Below are 23,890 nucleotides of genomic sequence, written 5' to 3'. Positions count from 1 at the left end.
TACACGTAACTGCATGCAATAAAATGTAAACAGAAGTAACGCGAGACAACCAGCACGAACACGGGTCGCCATTCCACGTCGATACCCGTGACAATAAAGCAGTCAGGTGTAACGAATGCGAAGGGTATACCCCAGTGCTGATATCGTAGATAGTATTATCGAAAATGGCGTATGCCTATTTACGAGTCATGTTCAGCTTTAATATACTACCAACTTGGGCATCATCTTTGAACCTAGGGGATATGAATTTCAGAATTGTTGGATAGGTCTAGCTGCTCATCATAATCAGGCCTTCCAGATGTCCATAAATAAAGCCGATTTTCAAAAATCAATGTATTTTCATTAATGATTCACACTGGAGTCTAATCCATGGGCCAAAGTGGAAGGCATGCATTTTTAGAATGTTGGTTACCAGTAAGTGTTAATTGTAATAATGTAAACAGTTTAACTGCTAGATGTCCGAGTAAAAAGGAAAATGTTCAAAAGTGTAAAGTATTTTTAATACATGACCAACTTTAAATTAGACCATGTTGTGTCCTGGACGCTGGATACGGGGGGCATACATTTTTAAAATTTTGGCACAGGACTCATAGCTCATTATAATCCTCCAAACAGGTATATATTATCAACTAAGCCGCACCCTGAGGTCCGAATCATGGACCCAGAGGCCATGATTTTCACGATTTTGGTAAAAGTTAAGTACTCTCGTTTAGATGCTAGATGTCCATGAGTAAAGATTTCTTAAGATATATTTAGTCCCCTACCGGTGAAACCGGAGGGGACTATAGGTTTCCTCTGAGTCTGTCCGTCCGTCCGTCTGTCTGTCTGTCTGTCAGTCAGTCTGTCCCTCTGTATGTCTGTCCCACTTGGTTTTCCACACTTTTTTTCTAAACGCTTGCAGATATTTAGCTGATTTTTGGTATGTGAGTGTATCTTGAAGAGTTACAGATCAAGTTTTGCATTTCATTACGATTCATTGATTTTTGACGGAATTAGGACCTTTTCAATTGTTAAGGGTTTTCCGTAATTTTTTTCTAAACGCTTGAAGATATTGAGCTGATTTTTGGTATGTGACCTTACCTTGATAAGTTATAGATTATGTTTGCATTTCGTTCCGCTTCAATGATTTTTGACGGAATTATAGCATTTTCAATTTTTAACGGGAACCAGATTACACTTGCCGGTAGGGGACTAGTATTGCTAATGCAATACTCTCAGAATGCTTTTATTTTATTTTAATTTTCCCCTCCAGTTGAAACAATGATCGTAGAAAATATAGCTGATTTTATTCTTGTTTCAATACTAGTATATGACCAACGTAGCTCCACCCTAAAAATTCAGAATTTTGTTAAATGGATTATTTTTATGCTTATAGCCTGCAAGCTAAACGCCCAGTAGTAAAAACAATGAAGGTAGGTAGATTTCGTTTATTCTTAAACCATAATATTTCGAATTAAAGAATCATCATAGGTAATTTTCTTCATCATCATCGCAAAACTAGATATACATGGTTTAACTACGCTAATTATTTAAGGAATGAATTTAATAGCTACCCATTTTATACGGTATAAACTGGGTTGGGGCAGTTTACGCTTTATAAACCGCGAAGCGGTTTATAAAAAAGCGTAAACTGTTCCAACCCAGTTTATACCGTATAAATTGGGTAGCTATTAAATTCATTCCTTATAATTTAATTTTCATTCATTTGATGTTAGAAAAAAAGATGATTGTCCTTAAAAAATGACTACAATTTGTTCAAAATTTGAATGTAACGTCAGGCGGATCGATACGTTTTTGACGCAAGTCATTGTGACGTAAGCAACCCATTTTATACGATATAAAGTAAATTTTTTATCCAATCAAATACAGCGTTACAACCAGAATTAAATTATTTAGGTATACACAAGCAATTTTGTGACGTTGATAGAAAGTACAATGCTCGTACATAGAAGGAAATAAACAGTAAATTTAATTGTTATTAAATTGCTAATTTCGCAGCTAGGTTAAGGACTCCCATATATAAGTCAGCCTATGCAGAGGTTCGGTAAAGCTATTATGACGTCACGTTAAAACAATACAAATGAATCTCGATGAATAAATACTATATGTTCTTTTTATAACACACTAAATACTTTCGTTTATCATAAATATTATAAAGATAAATGGATGTGCAACTTATCTTGCCATAATAGCACTTAGCATATGTAGAATGAAAGCCAGCTTGATCTCGCAGTACTTACTGAGATGACGTCATTTCTTAGTTTGACACGCAGTTTCTCTGTACTTGAGGCGTGGATCAAGCTTTTATCGTAGCTTGTAAAAATAAAAATAAATATGAAACACGCGTAGTCGGACCAAAAGAGAGAAATATTCTGAAATATATTAATCCACATTTTATTGTCAAACTAAATTGATAATGTGTAGATTATATATAAAGCTGTAGGGAGCACATTTGTACAGTAACGTGCTAGAATGACAGGTCCAGCCCCTCCAAAATATCAAAAGTTCAACAATATCCGCTTCACTATAAATTCTGAATTTTTAAACACGTGTAGCTATTATTCCTACTATTCTGAAAAGTGCTGGGAGCTGGTTGTGCATTGTTGATTTATTCCGTAATGTAACATTATTCAATGCGAATTACATTTTTGACTGGAGTTTAGAGAAAGACGGCTAAATTTTAAACAATTCCCGAGCATGAGGAAGTTGCTCCCAGCATTTTCGTGTTAAGGAATTGGTCTCAAAGAAAACAGAATAAATTTTATAGCGGAAAAATGCCCGTATATCGTTGAACTTTTACGATCTTTGTAGTAGTACCTATATGTTCTAATTTTAAAACTGTCACGTGACAAACAGCTGATGTAAGCGATGTCGCTTGGGCCGAACTCAGCAGAGACCCGATATATACAAGTGCAAACACCACAACTCACATTTATCAAAACTAATACTGTTAAAAGAAATATTAAATTTGTATTCATTTTCCCTGAATATATTAAAGGCGTATATTTCATGGGCGTCCTTAACCTAGCTGCGTTTTAATATGCATCATATAAGCGGAAATATCTAACAGCAATGTATATGTAGTTCTACTTGTTTAAGCTGACAACCCCAAAAATAGTTACACTTGAACTGGTCACATTTCTTGTTTGAATTGACTGTACTTTTTTGCTAAAATTGAATAAATAAATAAACTTTAACAGATAAAAATTGTTGATATGGAAAGTTTTGATGGACATGCATAGTTTTTTAAAAAGTTTTTTCCAGTCGAAGCAATATTTCCTTATGAAAGATTTTCAATGAAGAAAACTGTAATTAGTGCAATACTTTGAAAAAGATTTGTATAATTTCAACGAAATGAGATTTAAAACAACAAAGAACAGAAATATAAAATTTAAGTATAATATTTACAGCAGCGGAAAGGACGGACAGAAGAACAGATGGACTGACGAACAAAGCGTATTTTATTGTCTCCAAACTATATGTATAAAATCCTACATTTACATGACGTAGTTTAAATCTGGAGTTTTTAAAATGTATTTTTTACCTTTTGGTTTTTCACAAATGAATGATGCTTTTAGATAATAACAATCCTTTGTATGCCATCTTCCTATTCCTGTATTGTCGTCTAAGTGATTCATCTGAACACAATCTTGCTGTACAAATATCAAATCATATTTTAATGTTGAAGTTTGTTTTGCTTTTACATGCAAAAGGAGACAAACAAAAGGGGGATGTAATCCCAATTCAAAATAATATATGGAATCTGTGTTACAAAGCATATTTATTACCTGTGACGCACCGTATTTTTTATAATGAGGATTGCTCGGTTGGTCTGTCTTCCAGTTAGCATACACCATTGATACATTGTCTTTGTACATGAAAGTTTCTCTATAACGTCTATTAAGTCCAATCCATACATCACTTAACGCTGAATCCATCAAACTTACGATAAAATCTACCAAAATTAATTCAAATTTAAACTTCAATAGCGATTTCTCGTAGATAAATCTGGATACTTGTATTGCGGGATAAGAAACAAATATCAAAAGTACCTTGTTCAAGTTGGTTTTGGATTGTCAACAACGAACCCCCATCAGAGGAACAACTTTCATTGGCCGCTTTCCAAGTCAGTTTTGTTGAATTGTATATATAACATTTGTTGTCTGAAAGGTAGAATTTTTTTATCATTATAATCTATCAGTGTATCGACGTGAAATACTGTAAAATCACATATTTTCTTGGGGTCAAATTTTCATGGTTTGAGGAAAAAATGGGAAGTGGAGATTTACTTTAGTGAATAAAGAATGAATGAGTATATATATATATATATATATATATATATATATATATATATATATATATATATATATATATATATATATATATATATATATATATATATGAAAACGAAAATAAGTGATTTCACAGTATATTTATTGTTTACTATTATGATGATCACTTTTATGACTATTTTGAAGCGATTTTTGCTTTTCATCATGATACATAATACTTACGCAATTGATTAAAGTGCTTTTCTCATACAGAAAACTTAAGTATCAAAGAACAAGAGTGGAAATATTTACCTTAATCACATTGGTTTGCAAAATAAGATATATAATTAATGATTGAGAATCATATATTTCTATATGAAATTTGTATCATAAATCGAAAGATTTATAAAATATACGAGTATACGAGTATTGCAAAGTTTTAACAAATTCATCTGCCATGTAAAGCAAGCAAAGTCTATCGCAATATTACACGACTTTAGTTTATAGCGTAAAACGTGTAATCACATGTGACGGTACATATTGTCGTTTTGTATATATTGTCGTCGGCGACAATATGTACCTTCCCTCACTGCACATATTGTTGTTCATCGGTACATATTGTCTCCGGCAACAATATGTACCGAGACGAACCTTATTTTCTTCCTGCACAATAGACGATAAAATGTACAGTCAAGCACCAGCACATATTGTCGCCGGCGACAATAAGTACAGTAAAGGTCGGCATATATTGTCGTCAGTATATTGTTTTGAGGAATATATGTACCTGAGAAAGGAAAGAGAGATTGATAAACACACACACGCATTAAGGGAGACAGACAGCATTACTCGCAATACAGTAGGGAGAAAACTTTTGATCAGAAAATTGTGTCCAGGATTGATGTACATCACTATGATATGTCAAGATACCGTTATTCTTGAGATATCTGATAAATCAGCCTATTCTTTTTTCTTGTAATATATATTGGAGATATAGAATGCAATGGCATGTATTAGTTCTTTTTTGTTCAGTAGTAATGATTATTTGGAAATTATTTTTTGCGCTATTCTTATATGCAATCATGTACCGATATAATTGGTGTTGGGGTTGACATTTTTAGATCACCTAAACTGGAAGTTCAAGTGAGCTTTTCTGATCACATTTTGTCTGACCGTCCCTCTGTCTGTAAACTTTTCACATTTTCAGCTTCTTCTCAAGAACTACTGGGTCAATTTCATCCACACTTGCCACAAAGCATCCTTGGATAAAGGGGATTCAAGTTTGTTCAAATGAAGGGCCTTGTCCTCTTTCAAGGGAAGTAAAGAATTAGTGAAAATTTAGTGACATCTTTTAAAATCTTCTCAAGAACCACTGTGTCAGAAAGGTGAAACATGTGAAAGCTTCATTATGAAGTGTAGATTCAGTTTTATTCAGATCATGACCCTCGGGGGAAGGGTGTGGCTACAATAGGTGATCAAAGTTTTTCATGGAATATTTAGAAAAAAATTCTTTCAAATTTTTTTTCAAGAGGTACTTGGTCAGAAGAGATGATACTTATGTGAAAGCTTCGTCACATAGCGTACGTTCAATTTTGAAGTGCTGGCACGAAAAAGATCCCTCACTGCTCAATGACCCTGAGTGCTTAGTATAGGTCTACATTTGCAGCCCTCCACGGGCAAATGGTGAATTCGAATGAAAAATTCATACATATGAATAAAAAATTCTCGAGATGGACATTATAACAACAAACAAACAAACAAATACAAAATCGATTTTGTTCAAATCATGACCCCAGGGGTAGGGTGGAGCCACAATGGGTGATCAAAGTTTTACATAGAAATATATATATATATATATATATATATATATATATATATATATATATATATATATATAAATTATATATATATATATATATATATATATATATATATATATATATATATATATATATATATATATATATATATATAACATTTTTGAAGAAGTTTTCCCATTATATCACAAATATGACATTTTTATCCATATGCCCTGAAAAACTGCTGAATCACGCCGGATATAGTTATATTACACCAGAAACAGTTATATTGCCCTCCCGAACACCGTTATATTCCCTCGCGTGCAGTCATTCTGCATATTAATTAAGTTGGGTTCGAAATTCACAGAGGCAGTTGCTAAGCAAACGTAAACAGTTCCGCGAAAATGAAAATGTCTGGACAACGTCTGCGTTTTTTTATGTTCATTTAAATTCAAAGGAACTAGATAGTTTGATTGAGGAGAAATTTCCGTAAATACAACAAAATTTATAAACACAAATGTCAGCGTGCTGAAAACATTCTGCAATGAAACAAGACGGAATATTTCGGAATTATTTATAAAGGAAGAGAAATTGGCCTTCATAACTTTCAGCCATCCCCGTTATCATTTTAACAACAATAGTGTTAATATTCCATAGCATTATTATCAAAACTATTAGTAACCAATCAGCTAAATGTATTTAAAAAAATAATTTGCATGTTTTTTTCTAGATATTTACACAGGTCCACATATAGTCGTCAATAAATATGTCCGATTTTGATTTTTTAAAAATGTTATATACCATATATTACATGACTTCTCGGGCAACAATACCAGAATATTTGCCCCTCGGTAACAGGAAAGCCCTGGAGTGTTATGTCGCCCTCTGCCTTCGGCATCGGGCGACATAACACTCCAGGGCTTTCCTGTCACCTCGGGGGCAAATATTCTGGTATGTTGCCCTCGAAGCCATGTAATATATGTATAATATATATATATATATATATATATATATATATATATATATATATATATATATATATATATATATATATATATATATATATATATAATGTAAATGTATCAAATTAAGTGTATATGACTATTTTTGATGTTTTTGGTTTCTCTGGCCATATTTATATGGAGCATTGCCGTGCATTGTCATGCGACATTTTCTGATGGAAGACAATATGCACAGTGAGGGTAGGCACACATTGTCGCCGGCGACAATATGAAAAGGACGACAAAATGTTCCGTCACAATCACGCTGCATGAAATAGCATACGAGACACGTCAGTGTGATTCACATACCAATTACATTCACAAAACTACCAAAAAAAAAAAAGAAATAAAGAAATCTTTAAGCAATATTATTATACCTCTACTCATTTTTTCCCTATACATGTATAACATTAGATCGCTATATGTGACTAATTCCCTAGAAATCGTCATGAATGGACTACTCCCCGTGCGTTAGTCAAGTGAGTTAATCCCTGCTTCGAAAGCTAATTCCCGGTTATCCGTTCTCCTCTAAATTTTACTTTTACATTGGTATGATATATGAATGGACTAATCCCCGTGTGTTAGTTTAGTAAGCCAATCCCTGCTTTGAAATCACGCTATCTGAATCCTGTAAATTTTACGTTTGTATCGGTATGATAAAACAGTTAAAAGTATATCATTGCGGGAGTTAGCAAAATTCCAGTTCCCCTCGACCAGGACTATTTCCTTCGGCTTCGCCTCTGGAAATAGTCCTGGCCTTGGGGATTTGGAATCTTGCTAACTCCTTCAATGATATACTTTAACTGTATAATATCTGTCGGGCGACAATATGTACAGTGAGGGTGAGGCACATAATGTCGCCGGCGACAATATGTACATGTGTAACTTTTCAGCCGGCGACAATATGTACCGATGGACGACAATATGTGCAGTGAGGGTAGGTACATATTGTCGCCGACAACAATATGTACAAAACGACAATATTTATCGTCACACACCATCATATTAGGGAAACCATATGTGAAAAATATGTTATGATTATTTTTTTCAGAGACTGTATCAACATACTCAGTCTACTTAGGGACTTGAGATCATGGTAACGTGTTCTTTTTTTTTTTACTGCGCACGCGTACAGTAAGAATAAGGAGGAAGGAGTGGAGCAATATTTTTCCTGGCCCAAAAAATAATTATTTTCCTCCATGAAAGTAGATTCTTTAGGTATTGAAAGCTATGATTTTATAAAACTTCATAGTTTCAAGAATTGACCAAAATTTGCTTCGGTCATACAAAAATAACATTTTTTAATCCAGTTTTTGTGTCATATTATCCACTTTAAATTACTGAGTAACTTAAATTACTTACTGAAAGGCGATGAAGTATAATTTTTTGAACATCCGCCTTCAATGACTTTGATTTTTTTGTTTTCTTTGGAGTCATTTAATTGAATGGGCGATTTTCTTTTTTTGCAAATGAATCCATTCTCTTCAAGACAAGGGTCATCATCCCATAAACCTATTATAGAGACAGAAAAAATATTGTATAATGGTCATAGAGATAGAAAACAAACAAGATAATTATCATGTAATGGATATATAAACAGAAAACAAACAAGATAGTTATCATGTAATAGATATATAGACAGAAAGCAAACAAGATAATCATGTAATGGATATATAGATAGAAAACAAACAAGATATTTATCATGTTATGGTCATAAAAACAGAAAACAAACAAGATAATTATCATGTAATGGTTTATAAAGAAAGGAAACAAACAAGATAATTATCATGTAATGGATATATCGACAGAAAACAGTCGCCCGCGTGGCGCAATGGTTAGAGCGTCTGCTCTAGAGTCGCGGAGTAAGGAGTTGATCCTTAAGTCGCGGGTTCGAATCCCACTGTGGACGTGGAGACCGGTCCTTCGGATGAGACCGTATAAACTGAGGTTCCGTGTCGCAGTAGGTGCTGGCACGAAAAAGATCCCTCATTGCTCAATGGCCCTAAGTGCCTAGTATAGGTAAAAAAAATTTGCAGCTCTTCACTGGCAAGTGGTGGCGTCTCCATGTGAGTGAAAAATTCTCGAGAGTGACGTTAAACAACGAACAAACAAATAAACAACAAACAGAAAACAAACAAGATAATTATCATGTAATGGATATATAGATAGAAAACAAACAAGATAATTATCATGTAATGGATATATAGATAGAAAACAAACAAGATAATTATCATGTAATGGATATTTAGATAGAAAACAAACAAGATAATTATCATGTTATGGTCATAAAGATAGAAAACAAGCAGGATCATTGAATGGTTATAGTGACGGAAAACAAGCAAGATAATTATCATCTTATGGTTATAGAGACAGAAAACAAGCAGGTTATCTATCATCTTATGATTATATAGACTGAAAACAAGGAAGATAATTATATTGTTATGATTTTTTAAGATGTACGACGTACTCCTTATTTTGTTTTAATTTGCGTTTTGAGTACGTTTCTTACCAGCCATTGTAAAATGAGTGTAAACTTTAAACCAACATATCAACTGAAATCAAAACTTTTTATTTTTTTTAACTGCTTCTGTAAATAGATTATGTACATTACAATCTTCTTTTCAAAAGAACATTTATCTGATAATTTTGACATCGACTAGGTCATATATGTATAATGTGACAAACTAAAACTTGAAATGATTATTATCAGTCTACCTTTAAATCCTGACATTACAACACAATTCTCATTCAACTGGATATTATCTGGCTCATTTTTCTTCCAAAGCACAAAGTCGACGGGGGATTTGTCGGACCACTCCCATCTTTGTGTACGAAAACAAAAGAAAATTTTCTTTAAACCAAAATCACTAATTTTTGCATTACAAATAAGGTATGAACTATTTGTATCTCCTTTTATCCTACAAGTAAATTACAAACATAAATAAAATAATAACCTTTTTAAACCGCGGTGCGTAACTCTTTTAAGGCCAATCCAGATATCGTTTTCTGCATCATAGTTCTGATAAAACGAGAAACAAGAAATCTTCACTGAAGAAAAAAATTAAATAAAAACATTTAATTAATTAATGGTAGTACTGAAATTATATTGCTTCAGTTTTGTTCTTTAGCTAGCGATCCTTTTTCCTCATAATGAAAACATTAACCTTTTGGAGAGATAGAATGAAGTCTAACTCATCATGACCATGTATGCTTGCTAGCTCTGCTCCTTGAGTTCTACAGCGGGTCTCTGCAGAGAAGTACGATGTTTCCGTATCGCTGAGGGCATAGCAAAAATCCTTATAAAGGAAATATCCATCCTCATCACACTTTTCTTGAAGAAGAAATATTTTTTAAAAGTATTTATATTTCGTTGTCTTGAATTACCGGTGCATTTTTAATGAATTGTGTGTATACTGAAAAAACCTTATAAAATGTGTCGTGTAAGAAAATTTCCAATTCCCCCCCCCCCCCCCTACAGATTTAATGATTTAGATACCTAACTATCAAGCACATATTTCTATATTATAAAGAAATCTACAAGGTCTGAACAATTAAACATAATTACTTAGTAAAAGGTGCCTGTACACAATGCCATAGTTGCCAATACATGCCCCTAATATGATGTAAGAACTTTGTATTTCAAAAAGAAAAACTGCATTAACTAATACAAGAAGGTAATAAATCGCAAGTACTTAGGCTTGTTGCTAAAAATGTTAAACCTTTATTTCACTGTTCAGATAAACCGCAATTCTAAGCGAACTAACCAGGTGAATAGGTAGAAGATTCCCCATTTTCTAATATCTTCGATCCTAAAATGTAAAAATTATTGAAATGATTTTAAAATTTGAACTTTATTTCCAAATTACGTTCAAAATAAATTTCCTGAGATAAAAATAATTATAGGCACTAAATCTTACCCAGTCGTGCTTCACATATAAATGGACTAGGAGCGGAACACTGGTAGTCATTAAATTCTCCGTTTGATTTAGACATCACGACACAGCGTTCTACTCTCATAAAATTATTTGGTTCACCATACCCCCATTTACGGAAGGGCGGGTCATCATCATTGTCAGACCAGTGCCATGTTGCACAGGCGTTTGACCACATGCTGCAAGTCTCACCTGAGCCATAACAGTCAATAAATTTCCATTTCATATAATTGCATCGTCATACTTATATTGCATATCAAAAACGCTCAAAACCGATCCTTAAATTGAATTCCGACTAATGGTACGTATCATAGCTTTGATTTTACAGGATAAATTTTATAGCACTTACTCATTGACATATCTCTGCTATTTAATCCTATCCACCAGTTAGATTTCATTATACTGCAAACAGATAAGCACACAGTGATAAATGGGAAAATTAAAACGAGAGGTCCATGGGCCTCATCACTTGGTAGAAAAGAGCAGAAATTAATTCAGTATTGAAAAGTCTCAATATATACAAGTGGTCCCTACGTACCCTGAGGGGCATGGTTCTGAGCAAACTTGATTATACACTACCCGAGGAAGTTTCTATATTTCTTTGACGTATCATGGCTTTAGATTGATTGATTGTACGTATGTTGTTTTACGTCAAGTTCGAGAATTTTCACTCAAATAGAGCCGTTACCATCTACAGGGGAAGGGCTTTAAATTTAGACCTTTGCTCGGCACTCAGGGCCATTGAGCAGTGAGGTATAGGCCTAGAATTCAAAATTTCCATTTTTATGGCGACCTGTGTTATTATATTTGTCTACCTTTAACACAGCACCTACATAAAATTCAAATCATTCATTTGAAATACCAGTGATGCCCTTTGTTTAATTTATCATAAAGTTTTCAGAACGCTGCAGTTTTTTTAAAGTGTCATATATATATATATGAAATGAAATGGAAATACATGTATAAGGAATCACTGTCTAGTGATTCCTTAAATAACTCAGATTTTATATCTATCAAAACTGTTTTTAAAAGCAAATTATACTCAAAGTGTGCGAGAAAACGCTCATAAATTACCTTTTAAACGTCTTAAGTATAAATGAAAAGGACGTCGCATCTTCAATGGTAGTCAGACGAGCACCAATGTTTCTACATTTCCTTCTTGCTGCAGTCCATGGCAGTTTTTCTAAAAACTCCTGAAATTGATTCCCAAGCATTTTACCTTACTGGACGTTGAAAATAGCCTTTAATTTCCTCATAAAGATTTAATAAGCTTTATATTTTAGTCATATATATTTTTACAACGATTACAATAAGTTGCAATGGCAAATATCAATTTCCTCTAGGTTTATACTTTTTCCATACCTTAAAACAGCTCATATTATGCCTATACCAGCCTGCAGAACAATTTTGTTCAGATTTTGGTTGAGATACTGTTGTGTTGTTTGGATAGGAGATATTAAAGCCTTCCCTTGGTTTTTCGCAAATGAAAGAATGGGTTTCATCGCAATTTGTTATGTTCAGGGCATGCCCCAAGGGATGGTAAGTACCGCATCTTCTTGCTAAGTTAGTACCTGAAATTTATATAAATTACAAAAAGTTTATTTGAAAAAAATTTCATGCAAACACTACTGTAAGATATATAAATTTGAAAAATGTAACATGTATTATGGAAACACTCTGTACAAAACATTCTGACATATGGTAAAATTGAACTAAAGTACACCTAGATGTCCAGGATCAAGCATTTGAACAAGCTTGAATTATAACTGACCTAATGATTCAGAGTGAAATATTCAATGAAACCTAAAAAATATTATTCAGTACTTCATCGACAATTTCGAAAAAATATGAATATTAATCTTTGGTCAAGTTATAGATAAGTCTCTATGAATGCTCATTCCCGGAAAAAAAAATCCTGCATTGTATTTTTTGTAACATATAAATTCTAGAATACGTATCAAACGGATCTGAATAAATATATCTCATCGAAAGGAATCCATTTTTAAAATTTTATTTAAATGAAAAATGAAGATAACGAACAGTATTCAATCTCGAAAGTCCAGTGAAACGATACAAATTTGGAGCAGAGCAAACACGGACCTCAAAATTTAGAGGTGGAATCAGGTGCCATGGAGGAGTGAGCACCCCCTGCAGACCGGTCACACCCGCCGTGTGCTCCTTGTCATGATCGAAAAAACCCGGAAAAGTCCGTTGACAGTTCAGTGTATAAATAATGGCCTAACAATTAGTATGAAAAACGTCATTCAGAATTGGACTCAGTGATAGGTTGTATGTGCTGACAAGGTTATTATATCGACCGTAAAACTTGCAAAATAATGACTTCAAACGAGACTGTTAATATCCTTGTCTCATTAACTTATTTGTCAATAGCTTGCTTCGTTTTAGAAATTGTTCATACGTAGAGCATGCTCTTGCATATTGAATCAACTGAGAGACATAAACCCCATATGCAGGTGATAAGGGTATATTGCTGCATAAGTAATTTAAATGAAAATTAAATTGTTTCACTTATATAACAGGTATTAAATTTCAAACTAGAACAGATATTACCAAATTCAAAAAGTGGTTGTTTCTGTATAGTTTTTCCACTTGACCAGCGACTAAGATTTGAACTCTTTGTGTACCCAGACCAAATTTGGACTCTGATATCCTTTTCTAGAAGTTGACTATCAAGAAATGCCATCACATGTCTGTGAAAATCAATTTAAAAAAGTGAATTATTTTTTGCTTTTTTTTTTTTGCAAAGAAGACAAAGTAAAGAAATATTAAGCATTAAAAATCAAGCTTTCAATTTGATTTTGATATATCTAAATGTCGAGTTGAAGGCCACAGCAAGAGATTTCTTTTTCTCATTATAAGATTTTGAATAAATTCTGCTTCAAATGAATATAAAAATCGGAATGCTTACAACGGGCGTGGAAATTCAAACAGATTGTTGGAAGACCTGATCTCCAAAAACTACATAGATATGGTCAATCAGAAACTCAAGCATCCTTTAATACCAACTTTTTAATAAAATAAATTTGCAAATGACCAATGACAAGGTAAAGTAAATTTGGGAGTTCCATTTTATTGGAAAAGCAGCTGTCACTGATATCAAAAAGCCTGGACTTTAATTTTTGGTTGTATACAGAGTTGAAAAGTCGTAAGTTTTTATGCTGTTGATTTTGGTAAAATTTTGTGATTTCAAATTTTCCAAATCACATGTTGTAAGTTAAATGTTATTGTAGAAAAGAACCAAACAGTTTGCCAAACCAACAATGAGTCTACTGTTGCTAGATGTCCACCAACTGACAAACACGTTGATTCTGAGTCGTCCCACGTCTTATGCGAATCAAATATGTAATAACAGAGGTTTTCTAATCCGACGGCATCCTGTTAAAAACAGAATTAACATAAAACAAGGAATATTTATCATTAAAACGGAAAACGTTTTTAAGTTCATTCCATAAATCTTCATTAATTAATCTCCTCTCTCATTTTAAAATTCAACCTTTTCACACCCAGCTGATAGGGGCGACACAGTGTTTGTTACATTAGACTGCTTTTTGGATCTACATACATATCCTGGCCTGATTACATCACATCCTTCATCACCCCACAATCCTTTCTACAATACAAGGAAGAGTCATAAATATTTTCAATATATATTAAATGTACTTCACATTTAAAACATTATAGAGTTATTTTACACATTATTCTACTCACTTGGAAACTGATATATGTACATCCTTGCTTATACGCAGTAAAACCCTGCGGCTCATTTCTCTGCCATCGTGCGAATGTTACATCCCTATTGTCTTCCCATTGAAAAGTGTTCCCTTTTCTATCTCGGAGTCCAATCCAGTAGCCATATGATGTTGATGGAATAGCTTACGTAAAAATAAAAGCGTTATTGAAAAACTACATACGAGAAGAATAATCCTTTTTACCACCAGGTTATTTTATTTCAAATAAAAGTTGACACTAGTCTTTTGTTAAATAAGCATGACGTCTCTCTGCCTTACATGTCCAAATGCTTACATGAAATATTCTATAGTAAAGTTAAAAGAAAACGCAATTAACCAAAATGTTGCATAAATGATGTTATAAATCCTCCATGCATTACAATTTTCTGACATTACCTCGCAATAAGGATCAGGGTTAAGGTTCTTTAATTAATTTTACATTTTGTTTTTTTTATTTCGACTTTACTAAATGTAATGTATACTCAGTTTTATATTGGCTAGGAAGTGAAATAAAAACATATAATACAACCAACAAACCTCTTGGAAGCTGGCTGAACACTAGATTTTGCTCATTTTGGTCTAAAATGGAGGCAAGATGGGCGTTTTGTTGGCGGCAAAGAGCACTGGCTTGGTCCCATGTTGTTGCTTTTTCCTTGATAAAAAAGCAACTATCGCGGTACGGTATCCATCCGGGATGACAATTTCCTTTAACTAAAGTAATACATAGTTTCTTGTCTTTACTTATTCCTTAAGATATAAACCAGCAATATAATCACTGTTTCTTAATTGTTTTAAATAATCCAAGAAACTAAACTTTACCTTTGGAAATTTTAGATGGTTCTTTCTTTTTCTTGGATGGTCCTTCAAAGATTAAAAATAGTAAAAACTAGTTGTCAGATTAGTACTTGTATTTATCCGATATAGTTCTATATAGTTCAATATGATTTCTTTCTTTAAATATGTTTGAAATTAGGCTATGAAATTAGTTGCAGTCAGAGACCTATACATAAATGTGAAGAAGTGCTTTACTAACTCATCTTCTCACACACAGCAGAATGTAATTGTTGACATGAGTTGTCTGTCCATAGTGAGTTGGAAATAAACATAGCGACACATTCTTCATCACCCTCTAATTGACTTTCGGGATCACCTGTAAAAAATTTCAAAAGTTGATTAAAATTACACTTGGAGTTTATGTTGTAGCAAGAGTGAATTTGTCAGTCGATCCTCGTCCTCTATTATGAATACAATTTTCTTTTTTCTTGTGTTTTTTACCTTAAAAAATTATGACTCTCTCTCTCTCTCTCTCTCTTCAATTTTTACTTGACGGCATTTAAGGTCAAACTTTTCTATTGAAATTGTTGTAATTAAAGCTAAGTTCACCTGGAAACCAGTTGTAATAGACAAATGGATCACCATCTGTCCACTGAAATCCAACTCCTTCGGTGCGCGAATTAGCACCAATCCACACCGAGCCATCAACATCTATCGACTTTAAAACACCTATCAATTAAGTACAAGAAAATATAACTCATTCTTATTGGATAATATTGCATACAGGGCGTATTTTCGCCCCTTGCCTTTCGTCGTCGGTTGACGAATTCAAAACGGGGCAGATTCAACAAAGTTCTTAAAATACGTTTGCGGTGTCATACTGTTTGCAAGTGTGGTAACTGGTAAAGCGAAAATAACACAGTTAAAAAATAACCCTGTATTCAATTGGGTGATTTCTACTGAGGGCAATCTAGTAGACCTATTGACTGACCTGTAATAAATGCCTGCTCCTCAGCGTCGTCGATGCTGATCAGATGGGCTCCCCTTTTCCGACATTCATACTCGGCAGAAGACCAGGTTAACAGTTTGGAGATAAAATAAAAACATGATGACCTGCTGTCTTCAACCCAGCCCTTGCCGCACTCGGAAAATCCATGATTGGAATCTTCAAAATATTATCATCATTGAATTATCACAAAGAAAACAATTAAAAATGGAAATATTTGGAAATAGTACATACCTAGGCGGAGATTCTTCCTCATATTCTTTATCCATTCTACTGATCCCACAGTGTGGTAGCAGACAACACTTAGTGCCGCTGAACATAACTTATCTGTGAACCATGTGCCGTTCCTATCTGAAATTATTTTTTAACATAGTTTATCATGCTACAGATGCAAGACTTATTTGAACTTACAAAACATTCTATATGCTTCATGCACATGATGTTATAGGTTAAATTTGGTAGGATTACAATTTAAACGTTTAAGGTATTGAATTAATAACAAATTATCTTTTAGCTGCTGTTGCTTTACTTGTATGAATTTCACCATTTCACTACCATTCACTTCACTCCTTACTTGGGAATATTAATCAAACAGAGGTAGAAATGATAAAGACAACATACCTATATCCATGTAGGCACAGTCTCCTAACGAAATGCTGTTCTTTGGAAACTTTGTAAATGTTACTTGTGGATTTCCATAGGAATCCCAAACCCAAACCCAAGGGCTTATCAGCGAGTCATCGTCACCTATAAGACTCATTTTTATGCTCTCTCTCTCTCTCTCTCTCTATATATATATATATATATATATATATATATTTAAGAAATGAATTTAATTTTTGAAGATTCATGAGGACATGAACTACGACGCTTCACAACGGCATATTTCATGAAGCGCGTTAGCGCTTCATGATAAATATGCCGGCGTGAAGCGTTGTAGTTCATGTACCTCATGAATTTTCAAAAATTAAATTCATTTCTTATATTTACATTATTTTTCTGATGAGTCACCATAAGTTACGCTATTCAACTATCATTTTTTTAAGGTAGAACCTATGTCGGAAAAGTCTTTGTCACAAGATTTTCAAACTTTTCAAAATGATAAATTAGCACTCGCTTGTCAATCAGATAAAAATATATGGTATGTTTCCTTGTAATTAAATGTAGTACAGCCTGTGCAACTTGGAATGATAATTTTACACTGCGACTACATATTTTCAGCCATTTTTAGGGGTACTGGTCATAATGAGAATATAGAAAATGACAACAATACTTCTTCAAACATCGTCTTTTATAGACTTTATCAATTGAACCGTATTAAGCAATATTATTCAACAATAAATTCTTTTTTATTCAATTGACATAAAAGATTAAGTCCACATTTCAACGATTATAGGCAAATGTGCTCAATATTTTTTTGAGTCAATTTACCACCTAAATTTGTATATATTTTTCAAAAGTCTTTGTCAGAATGTTTTCAATCTTTAATATGGTGAAGAAGATACACAAATAATTACAAAAAGTGATTAAAATATATACCTTTCGCCACAAACGAATGAGAGACACTCTATTTATCAATACTTCTTTTGTTGACCTTTCTGCACTAACACAGGATTTAATTATTAACTGACTGTTTTGCGGTTGTATCAGATTTACAATGTAAATATTTATCAAAAAATGTAATTTTTTCTATTTAAAAAGATATTTTAGGGAATCATTATTATTATACACCAACCATTATGAATAATTAACAAATAATTATGAAAGGGAATGTACATCATTTCATGATAGACATTACAAAATTTACACACAATATTTAACAGATCTTTGACTTGGAGACATTTTTATCAAGATATTGTACTATTTAGATTTCTTAGGTTTTTTGATTTCCTTCAAAATAGTTGCATGCCATTCACATTATCACAGTTGTGTAACTTCATTACAAGAGACATTCTTGGAGAAAGTACGGGGAAAAGTAACATTAAATTAATTATGACGTCATAATGGATCTAGCATCAAAAAGACGGTCTAAACGGATTTACTTGATATGACGTCATACGACGTAGGTTCTACGTTAAGCAAAACAGTTTGCACTATAGTTTTGACGTCGAGTGCGGTATTATGACGTAACAATGGAGATATTCATGCTCATCCATGGTAGTTCATGAGAAAATGAACAGTCTTCTAATTTGCAAGGAATCTTAAGGAAAAATATTTGGAAATGTAAATATATATATATATATATATATATATATATATATATATATATATATATATATATATATATATATATATATATATATATATACCCGATTATTTTCGCATAGTGTTTTAAGGATTTAAGCATAATATGCCGAATTATTCCTGTTAGTTTGTCTCTATATAATCTATATCCAACTACTAGTATTTTTGCAAAAGTATTCGAGATTTATATACCGTAAGCATACTATGCCGGAATAGTTTCTACAGATAATGTGTTAGCACCCACGCCGGGGATCGAACTCACCATCTTGCAAACGTCGTTCCAACGTGCTACCGACTTCGATACATTTTTCAAGTATATAAACGTATAGTTTTCATACATTTGACATAAAACAAGAAATATATAAATATCATTTCCAAAAGACTGATATCATGCCATTTGATAAGCATCTTCAAGAAAAATTTTCTAACAAATAATTGAATTTATCAATAACCAACATTGCAACGTAACATGGATTGTACTTCGGAGTCATTAATCATGAATTATAATATTTGTTAAAACGATTTAGTGTTATAATATAAAGAATTTGATATTCTTGCTCAACTTTTAATAATATGTTGCGGAAAACGGAAACAAGACAAACATGGATAAACATATATCTCCTTCTCACTTTGCTGGCGGTATGTGTACGGAAGCCCAATTAGGACCCATCAAAAATCAAATACTTTTGAACGATATAACAAATTATCGAATTTGCTAAAACGAAATTTAACTCGTTATAACAATGTCTTGAATTCGTTAAATCTGGTATAACAAATTTTTGAATTCGAATTCCCTATAACGAAGTTAACAAATTTGTATTACAGATTAGATTTGTTAAAACGACAAAAAATTGTTTTAACGAATCAAATTCGTTTAACAAAATCGACGATTCGTTTTATCAAATTCAAAAATATTTTTGATAGGTGCTAAATGGGCTTCCGTATATGTGTAATAATTAACACATTCCTTTGTAAAACTTAATATTCTTACGAATTAAATTAAGCCAGAATTTCCCATCATTTCCGATGCCAGTTCTTTCAAGGTCTAGAAACAGTTGTAAAAAGCTTACATCTTCCTCGCTAAAAATAAGAATTTGAAAGTTTTGATTTCCTGTAAGGTATTGCATGATTCCTTTGAAGATAAGATTAATCAAAAATCATCAATATTACCAATTTATTTCATGATATAATCCTAATGCTATTACTAGCAGTTTTTATTTTGCAGAGCTAATTGCAGACAAAAAAGATTATAAATGCTTAAAGATGAGAAAACTTAAGTGAAGAAAAATCAAAAAAAAATTTTGCTGTGTTACATATTTCAGACTAGCAAAGGGGTATACACGGATAGCCTTTTTATGATCAAAACATTTTGCATTTTTCATATCCTCTAGTCTATCTTATGTTTAAGTTACATGAATTTTGTGAACAGTAGAAATGTACCTTGAATAAGGAACGAAGAAAAATAAACGTACCTCTTGATCTCTAGTAGACTAGAATTTAGTCTTCTACATCTATATTTAGCATCCTTTATTGATGTTTGCAAGTCGTCTAAGTGTTTAAAGCATCTGTTTTGATGATAAAACCATCCTCCAGGACAAAGTCCTAAAATCATATACATTTGTATATATTCTTAATCAATTGTCTGCATACCTCAAGATTACCAAACTTACTGAAAATGATGTCTTTCACACTTTACACAATAAGAAAGAAACTTAAGGAAAACACTTGTAAGCTGGGCTGGGATTTCGCCACTTACGAAAGAGGTATATATATAATGGGCATTTTAGGTGGCTAATATGATTAAAGTGACAGTACGGCGCATCTCATCAAAACACTGACTAGATAAAATTTTCCGACAAGATTTGGGATTTTTTTTACTACTCATAAATGTATAAACTTTCAGAAAATTACAACTTTTACAATTAACTAATTTGGAATATAACATTTTTGAAGAAATTTTCCCATTATATCACAAATATGATATTTTTATCCATATGCCCTGAAAAACTGCTGAATCACGCCGGATATAGTTATATTACACCGGAAACAGTTATGTTGCCCTCCCGAACACCGTTATATTCCCTCGCGTGTAATCATTCTGCATATTAATTAAATCGGGTTCGAAATTCACAGAGGCAGTTGCTAAGCAAACGTAAACAGTTCCGCGAAAATGAAAATGTCTGGAAAACGTCTACGTTTTTTTATCTTCATTTAAATTCAGAGGAACTAGATAGTTTGATTGAGGAGAAAAATTCCGTAAATACAACAAAAGTTTTAAGCACAAGTGTCAGCGTGCTGAAAACATTCTGCAATGAAACAAGACGGAATATTTCGGAATTATTTATAGAGGAAGAGAAATCAGCCTTCATAACTTTCAGCCGTCCCCCGTTATCATTTTAACAACAAGAGTGTTAATGTTCCTTAGCATTATTATCGAAACTATTGGTACCCACCAATCAACTATTTAAAAAACAATTTGCATGTTTTTTCCAGATATTTACACAGGTCCATAGTCTTCAATACATATGTCCGATTTTGGTTTTTTAAAAATGTTATATACCATATATTACATGACTTCTCGGGCAACAATACCAGAATATTTGCCCCTCGGTAACAGGAAAGCTCTGGAGTGTTATGTCGCCCTCTACCTTCGGCATCGGGCGACATAACTCTCCAGGGCTTTCCTGTCACCTCGGGGGCAAATATTCTGGTATGTTGCCCTCGAAGCCATGTAATATATGTATATTATTTCATTAAAATTAATACTTATTTATGGGACGTAAATATATACATCGCAACGTGTTCGGGGTTCCACATTCCATGCTATGCACGCATGCGTAGTTTTCATAAACAAAACAGCATGGTTAGAGACGGAATCCCGGTAGACCTGATACATTGACAAAGTCGACCAAAAATAAAAAGAAACTGAAAACAGAACTTGAAAAGGCAACTTTCCTGACTAAAATTTAGTTTGGGGATTAATATGATCGCTGGATAAGGAAGGAACGGGAACTCGGCGACACTCACGCAGGGCTCTCGAAGGTTCTATTCGACAGGTTTGTTGATACTTGTTATCATTTCTCATTTTTACATCGCTTTCAAAGAAAAAAAATAGTGTAAACTCAACATAAAAATACACCTTTGACTTATAAACATTGTTGCCATTTGAAATGCTAATTTTTTTAACTGTGCAGAAAAATATTTTGTTTGACATTTGCCGCGATAACGTATGATTAGTTGATTTTTTTCCTTTCTCGGACCCCAATACACAAAACGTCAACATTTGTACTTTTAATTCTGTTAAATTCGCCTGAATGCAGACTAAAATCTTTACGATTATCATTTTAGATTATTTTATCAGAAAGTTATGATAATTTGTTTTTGAAAATTTGCTTTTACCTCATATTCATTATAATTGTAAACTGTAGGCATGTTAGGCACGTGCCGTTTTAGAATTCGCGTGGTACAAATAAACAGATCTAAGATTGCTCCAGTTCGTACGCCCCTTGATTTTCCGGCAGATTCTAATTACGTTAATTTTGTTTGAGTAGAGAATATTTCTGTTTCTCAAACTGCTTACATCAACTTTAAACGTTATTTCTTAATGACATATTGGGTAAATTTGAATGAAAAAGCACACAATTTGCAGCCGTACTGTCGCTTTAAGTATATTGGCTTTTTCTTGATGATTTTTTAACTATAATAACAATCTCTATCCTTTATTTCTATTTTATCTAGCAATCTACAGGACCCCAAAAGTTTGCCCCAGTTAGACATTTGTTTTGAGGTGTAAAATATTGTAAAACCTTGCTTTAGTTTTAACACAATAACATCATACTTTTCCGACTATCTATGCAATTACATTGTAAGGAATAAAGATGATTGTGATGACTTCTGTAAAGTACATTGGAAACTGTTGTCCATTTGTTATGATTGCTTAAAATATCTACATGTAAATCTCTATTTATTATAATTGAAAGATTATTATCCCAAAGAACTCAGAAACTGTGAACGTCTACCTTCTGGTTTAGAGCAGGCAAAGTTCTTTTGCAGTTGACAGCTGAGAGGAACCCAGTTCCCATGTACAGAGGCTGTTCTGTTATCTGGTTGTTTCAGTAATATACAGGAATCATTTCCTGATCTACAAATTTAAAACACTGATGTATAATTAAACTTTTTAAGGAGCTCTTTCTGTACGGAAGCCCATTTAATTAAAAGTATCTTTGAATACTATATAACGAATTGTCTTTTTTTTAAACGAATTGAATTTATATCATAATTTATATCATTTTTTAAAATTCTTTATAACGAATTTAACCTTAACGAATTTAATTATAACATTTGTGGAATTCATTATAACGATTTCAAAATTTTGTTTGTTTTATAACGAATTAAATTGAATTCAACGAATATTTTAAATTGGTATATCGAATTAACTTCATTTAAACGAATTCGACAATTCGTTTTATCGAATTCATAAATATTTTTCTATAGGCCCTTAATGTCAAAAATATTTCCTATAGGTCCTAAATGGGCTACCGTATTTCTGCCTTTATATGTTAGTAAAAGATTCACGTTTTATTAAAGGTGCTTAGACACAGATTTGAAGTTAATATTTTCTCAAATTTTCTGTATAATATCACGACTTATATATTGCAATAGCATTTCACACGAAAATATAATTAAAAACTTATTTTATCTGGAAATTATTGGAACTACGAATTCCTGGACGCGTTTGATTTACACATCCTTGCACTTTCACAAATTTAATCTTTATCCCTAACATTTAAGAAAAGAAGCGATTTTGATGTATATTAATGAAAAACATTGCATCTATAATCCAGAAAATTCAGAGTAGAAATGTGCGAAAGCAAATCCTCTCACTAATATCGTCAGCCCGTGCTCAGTGTTGTATACAGAGTTTAACAAATTGAATACACCCGTGAAACGTAAACTGTTTTTGTAAACAGGGCACGAGCTCTGCTATTGTTAATGTTTACGATTCACTGGGTGTGTTCAATTGTTAAAGTCTGCACACACCACTGAGCACGGACTGACAATACTGTGAGTGGGTTTTGCTTTCGAACATTTCTACTCTGAATTTTCTGGATTATAGT

General features: G+C 32.8%; 1 protein-coding gene across 1 annotated transcript in view; it reads right to left on the bottom strand.

Annotated features, from left to right (window-relative positions):
• The window catches only part of LOC133182657 (macrophage mannose receptor 1-like), a 45,872-nt gene that overhangs the window by 9,395 nt on the left and 12,587 nt on the right, over positions 1–23,890 (bottom strand). Inside the window, exons 8-33 of the mRNA XM_061317512.1 lie at positions 22,793–22,914; positions 20,246–20,375; positions 19,765–19,853; positions 17,151–17,276; positions 16,764–16,880; positions 16,515–16,688; positions 16,133–16,252; positions 15,783–15,899; positions 15,569–15,610; positions 15,287–15,460; positions 14,730–14,893; positions 14,515–14,631; positions 14,281–14,396; positions 13,572–13,711; positions 12,363–12,571; positions 12,075–12,193; positions 11,350–11,402; positions 10,986–11,192; positions 10,833–10,877; positions 10,233–10,399; positions 10,023–10,087; positions 9,784–9,890; positions 8,431–8,580; positions 4,053–4,163; positions 3,789–3,955; positions 3,545–3,653 (exon numbers count right to left, since the gene is read on the bottom strand). Coding sequence (XP_061173496.1) covers positions 3,545–3,653; positions 3,789–3,955; positions 4,053–4,163; positions 8,431–8,580; positions 9,784–9,890; positions 10,023–10,087; positions 10,233–10,399; positions 10,833–10,877; positions 10,986–11,192; positions 11,350–11,402; positions 12,075–12,193; positions 12,363–12,571; positions 13,572–13,711; positions 14,281–14,396; positions 14,515–14,631; positions 14,730–14,893; positions 15,287–15,460; positions 15,569–15,610; positions 15,783–15,899; positions 16,133–16,252; positions 16,515–16,688; positions 16,764–16,880; positions 17,151–17,276; positions 19,765–19,853; positions 20,246–20,375; positions 22,793–22,914 — 3,257 coding nt within the window. The remainder of the gene's footprint in view (positions 1–3,544; positions 3,654–3,788; positions 3,956–4,052; positions 4,164–8,430; positions 8,581–9,783; positions 9,891–10,022; positions 10,088–10,232; positions 10,400–10,832; positions 10,878–10,985; positions 11,193–11,349; positions 11,403–12,074; positions 12,194–12,362; positions 12,572–13,571; positions 13,712–14,280; positions 14,397–14,514; positions 14,632–14,729; positions 14,894–15,286; positions 15,461–15,568; positions 15,611–15,782; positions 15,900–16,132; positions 16,253–16,514; positions 16,689–16,763; positions 16,881–17,150; positions 17,277–19,764; positions 19,854–20,245; positions 20,376–22,792; positions 22,915–23,890) is intronic.

Source organism: Saccostrea echinata, unplaced genomic scaffold (genome assembly GCF_033153115.1).
Source record: "Saccostrea echinata isolate AGI-Se365-2 ecotype Australia unplaced genomic scaffold, CSIRO_AGI_Sech_v1 ptg000009l, whole genome shotgun sequence".
Taxonomy (NCBI): Eukaryota; Metazoa; Mollusca; class Bivalvia; order Ostreida; family Ostreidae; genus Saccostrea; species Saccostrea echinata.
Note: the sequence above shows the minus strand (reverse complement) of the source record. Positions and strands in the feature narration are given on the sequence as shown.